This window comes from Microtus ochrogaster, chromosome 18, assembly GCF_000317375.1.
Source record: "Microtus ochrogaster isolate Prairie Vole_2 chromosome 18, MicOch1.0, whole genome shotgun sequence".
NCBI classification, from domain to species: domain Eukaryota; kingdom Metazoa; phylum Chordata; class Mammalia; order Rodentia; family Cricetidae; genus Microtus; species Microtus ochrogaster.
Window position 1 is genome coordinate 30,429,373 of NC_022020.1, and position 4,603 is coordinate 30,433,975.

General features: G+C 37.6%; 1 protein-coding gene across 2 annotated transcripts in view; it reads left to right on the forward strand.

Moving 5' to 3' along the window:
* Rbm27 (RNA binding motif protein 27) overlaps nt 1–3,753 on the forward strand; it is a 69,482-nt gene extending 65,729 nt beyond the window's left edge. For both annotated transcript variants that reach the window (XM_005356041.2, XM_005356042.2), the window contains one exon: nt 619–3,753. In XM_005356041.2, the coding sequence (XP_005356098.1) occupies nt 619–702 (84 nt within the window). In that variant the 3' untranslated portion in view covers nt 703–3,753. The remainder of the gene's footprint in view (nt 1–618) is intronic.
* The last annotated feature ends 850 nt before the right edge of the window (nt 3,754–4,603 follow it).

Below are 4,603 nucleotides of genomic sequence, written 5' to 3' on the forward strand. Positions count from 1 at the left end.
TCTTTTGCTTTTTGAGACAGGGTTTTGCTCTGTAGTCCAGGCTACCTTCAAACTCACAAACTGCCTCCTCAGTCTTCCAGGTGCTAATGTTATAGGCGCGGACTGAGATGGCTGACGTCCACATAGTGTTTTATTTTCTTAGTGATATTGGAATGGGAATCTCCTATTTATGTTTTCAATATAAACAGGATAAATAGGTGTCCATTTTTAAGGTGTGTTTTGGAATATGGGGAAGAAAATGGGTTAGAAGGTACAAAATCAAAGCCAGATAGAAAACAAATTCTAGTATCCTGTTAGAGAATTAACCACATTTTATGACAGATTGCAGTATTGTGTTGTATAATTCAAGATCTCTATTAAGAATGCTGAGTGTTACCATTACAAAGAAACAAACATCTCTGTTGTGTCTGAGTTGATCAATACATAGTGTTAACTGTGGCAAGGTAGCACATGTTCTCCATATTGAAAGATGGGGTTGTTGACTGGTTGGTAGTTTTTGTTTTGCCCTGAAAATAAACTACTTGTCTATTTTTGTAAACCGATAAACTAGTCTGATTATCACGTGGCTGGTTGACCTTGAGTTTGTGCACAGCTAAACATGTACCTTCCTTTCTTTAGGAAACAGAAACCTCGGATTTGTTTTTGCATGATGATGATGATGAAGATGAAGATGAATATGAGTCTCGTTCATGGCGAAGATGAAATTTGATATGCGAGCTGTATAATTTTTAGAAATATTGTTTAGAAGAACAACTTTTTAAAATTATTTAAAGAAGTCGATGAGCCAAAAAAATTTTTTTATTTTTGTCTTCAACACAGTAGGTTTAAGGACAGCAAGTTGCTATTCAAACACATCTTGTAATTGTCTGTGATATCAAATCACCAAAGGCCATGACTTTATGCAGTTGTGAAGATCTGCAGGAGTGACTGGATTCTCTAGAATCTTAACCTTCCACACCATTTGTTTCTGCTCTTGGTGCTGGATTACAATGTAAAGACAGGGTGTTCAGAAATTTTATTTTGGATTATAAATCTGCTGATAAAAATTTCATTAAATGTCAAAATTGCCTGGAATCTCTTAACTCTTAGGTATTATGGATGGGTCGTCAGACAGTAGGAGATATTCATAATTTAAATACCCCTTTCTTTCAAGGATGGTCTTGGAAGAAAAGTTCATTTTTTTCCCCTATGGAAGAGCCCACTTTATAGTCAGTCTTTTTCAGAGTTTAATGTGCAGCAGTACCTCAGCAAAACCACCATCTCTTCCCAGATTGTGCAGAGCTCTGGAGCTGCCTCTGTGATACTCATTCTCTCCTCACACTGGCTCTGGGGCTTCTGCCATCGTCCTTCCCTGTTTTGATATGTGGTGAGCATTGCTTCAGTTGGTCCTCCCTTTTTTTTAATAATTATCATTTTGCCTTTTGCCCCTCATTCATTCCCTGTTATCTTCCTCATCCCTTTTGATGATAGGCCTAACTTTTTAAATAAGTGTTCAGTTGGGCAATCAAGAATCAGTCATCAGTAAAAGGTTTAAACCAGCACCGTTATAAATAAGTGATGTTTTGATAAAATAAAGGCAGAGTTTCAGGGGAAAGAGTTACTGGCTTCCTCCCTCTTAAAAGCTTCAGCATAGTTATAGTTACATAAAAGGGTTAAGGATATCTGAAGTTCTTTTCCTAAACTGTAACCATGATGGTGAGGTGCTGAGGTAGGGGTTAGGAGTCTGCATATCCTAGTAATAAATGAGATTCTAACTTGACATTGATCAGATGACCTTATATTTTCATAATTTTATAGATTTCTGCTGTCCATGAACATATGCATACTTTAGTAGGCAGTTTCCTTTACCGTGTGCATTTTTACTGTACACTGTACAGAGTATCTGTTAGGTAAAATATACGTGTAAATTTATGTCCTTGTGTTCTGAATGTTAGATGGAAAAGCAGAGGAGCAACACTACACTGTACTGACCACTGGGGAAATGAAATGATTATTGTACATAGGATGTCACTTTTACATGTGTGGTGTGAAATTTGAAACTTCCTGTTGGCTGCAGAAGGTTCTTGGTGATCACTAACCATGCCAGGGTTTTTGTTCCCAGAAGTAAAGACTGTTTCTTAAAATAGAAACAGTTCACTCTGAAACCCAAAACCATCAGGACTCTAGAGTTACATAGAGACAAGGCATTAGATCCCACCTTCTGATCATCCTTTCCTCTTCATATTGTCTTGGAATGATGTGTCAAACACCAGGATCCTTTTTAAGTTCACGTAGCTTTCCCTTAGTAGTGGGACTTCTCCAGGTCACTGTGTTTCTGTGAACACCGAGCTGAAGTGAGCCCACTGAGAACGAACACGTAGGACAGGTACCCTACACTAAGCATCTGCTCCTTACTTCTCCATCATCTCTAATGAATTTCCTTGATGTCTGTGGCTCAGTCAAGTATATATTTGGAAAGATTCATTGTGGTGAATATTTTGAGTCCTGACCATTTAAACGTGATAGAGGGAACAAAGGATTTATATATTTTTTGTACAAAGTTTTTTCTTAAACTGTATAATTTTGTAAATAATTTGTTTGGGTTTTTTTTTTCTTTTGTGTACTAAAACTACCAGCGTATAGATTTCAATAAGAATTGTTGTATTTTTGTATTTGGAAACTGAAAATTACAGTAAATTAGTGAAGCTGTAAGAAAGTCTCCGTAGACTGACATTCGACTGAATGAGATTCCTTTTCATATGATTTTTTTAACCTTAAAATTGACATCTTTATACACTCACTGTAGAGAGAGGTGAGAATTCGTTTGACTTTTTTGTTACTGGGGCAGAGGTTGGGAAAGAAAGGTGCTAATGTGAAGACCAGATCATTTTTCACTAAGATTTTGGGTCCCTAGTACAAAACTTGGGGTTTCAGTATTCCTTAAAATTAACTAAAATTCTTTTCCAATGTGTTTCACTCAAAAATGAATTATAAAATAGAGATTAATTACACTCAAGGTTAGCATAAAATAGCTGAATATGTGTATGTGTATCTATCTCTCCCCTTTGTCCCCTCCCACCTATCCCCAACTGTTAGAATCCACACCACGACTGGTTTCTTGGCATCTTTGTGTATAGAGAAAAGATTTAGCATTTGAGGCAGATTCTGCTGCTCCTAAGGTGTAGGTGCCCATGTAGCAGAGCAGCAGTGACAGCTGCCAGATTTACTACCAGATTTCTGCCCAAACCTGAAAAGATAACACCAGGGAATGTGAATTTTTTCTCAGTTTCTTCTTGGAGCATTGGGAAAATGTCGCCACCCACTGAGACGCTGGAAAACAGTTTTTTTACAGCAAGAAAGATCCCGCTGATGGATGACTATTGCAAAAGAAAAAAAATCATGTGAAAAGGAATAGTGTTTCCTCTCGATGTATAGTATGCCTGTATTATAGTTTTTACAAGATTGTGAACTTGTGTAATAGTATATAGGAGATATTGTTGGATTTCTAACTGTTTATACATTTAAATTCATATATGTAATGTTTGTTTTATCGATTACAATCTGAATTTCTAAAAAGCATGTTGACTTTTGCAATAAAGATGCAATATGGAATGGTTCACAATTGGGGGAAAAGAAGAAAAAAAAAAGATGAAAATATTACAAATTTAAAAGAATCTGGAAAATTTATGAACCATTCCAAAAATTATAACAATCACTAAAAGAGCTGTAATTCTGGCTTGTTCTGGAAAGAAAGAAATATGAGTGTGAGCTTGTTTGTGAGCCTGAGTGAGTAGTGGATGCTTGTGAATGCTCTATGTGCCTGAGAGACTGCTGCTCTGTATGAAGTTGATTCAGTTCCACTGGTTTCAATGTTGACAAACTTCTTCAGCAGGGTAGTCTGGACAGCAGAGGAACATGACAGCATATGCCTGTACTCTCTGCATCTGGGAGGTTGGAACAGTAGCTTGCAAGTTGAGTCCCACCAAAGTAAGGGACACTAGGAGAAAAACATGCAAGTTCAGCTAGTAAGTAACCTTAAAAGAAGGAAAAGATTGACTTATTTTATGTGTATGGGTGCTCTACCTGTAAACATGTCTGTATACCACATGTGTCTACAGAGGTCAGAAGAGGGTATCAGAGCCCCTGGAACTGGAGGATGATGGTCTGCTGCCATGTGGCTGCTGAGGGTCCTCTGGAAGAGGGGCCAGTGCTCATAAATACCGACCCATCTCTCCAGCTCCATAGTTAATCTTTTATAACTGTGTTTTTGGGTCGTGAATAAGTTTGTGTCTCTGCCACAAAGCACAAGCAGTTTAATTAACAAAAACTTTTATTTTGGTGCTAAAGATACTCAATATGCCTCCCAACAGAAGGAGAAAGACAAGGGCCCTTCAGGAAAGATTGACTGCAGACACATCAGTGCTCAATGTCAAGGTTTGCAAGGATGCACAGGAAAGGGAGCACCAGGATTCCGTCGTGAGAAAGAGGACAGGAAGTATGTTACTCAAACACCTGTCAGTTTTTAAACTGATACTATAAAATACCCCTCCAAGTGGCTATGACTTCTCTAAGAATGGTCTTTTTTTTTTTAACTTCCTCAAGAAAATACTGAAATATGCTCAGT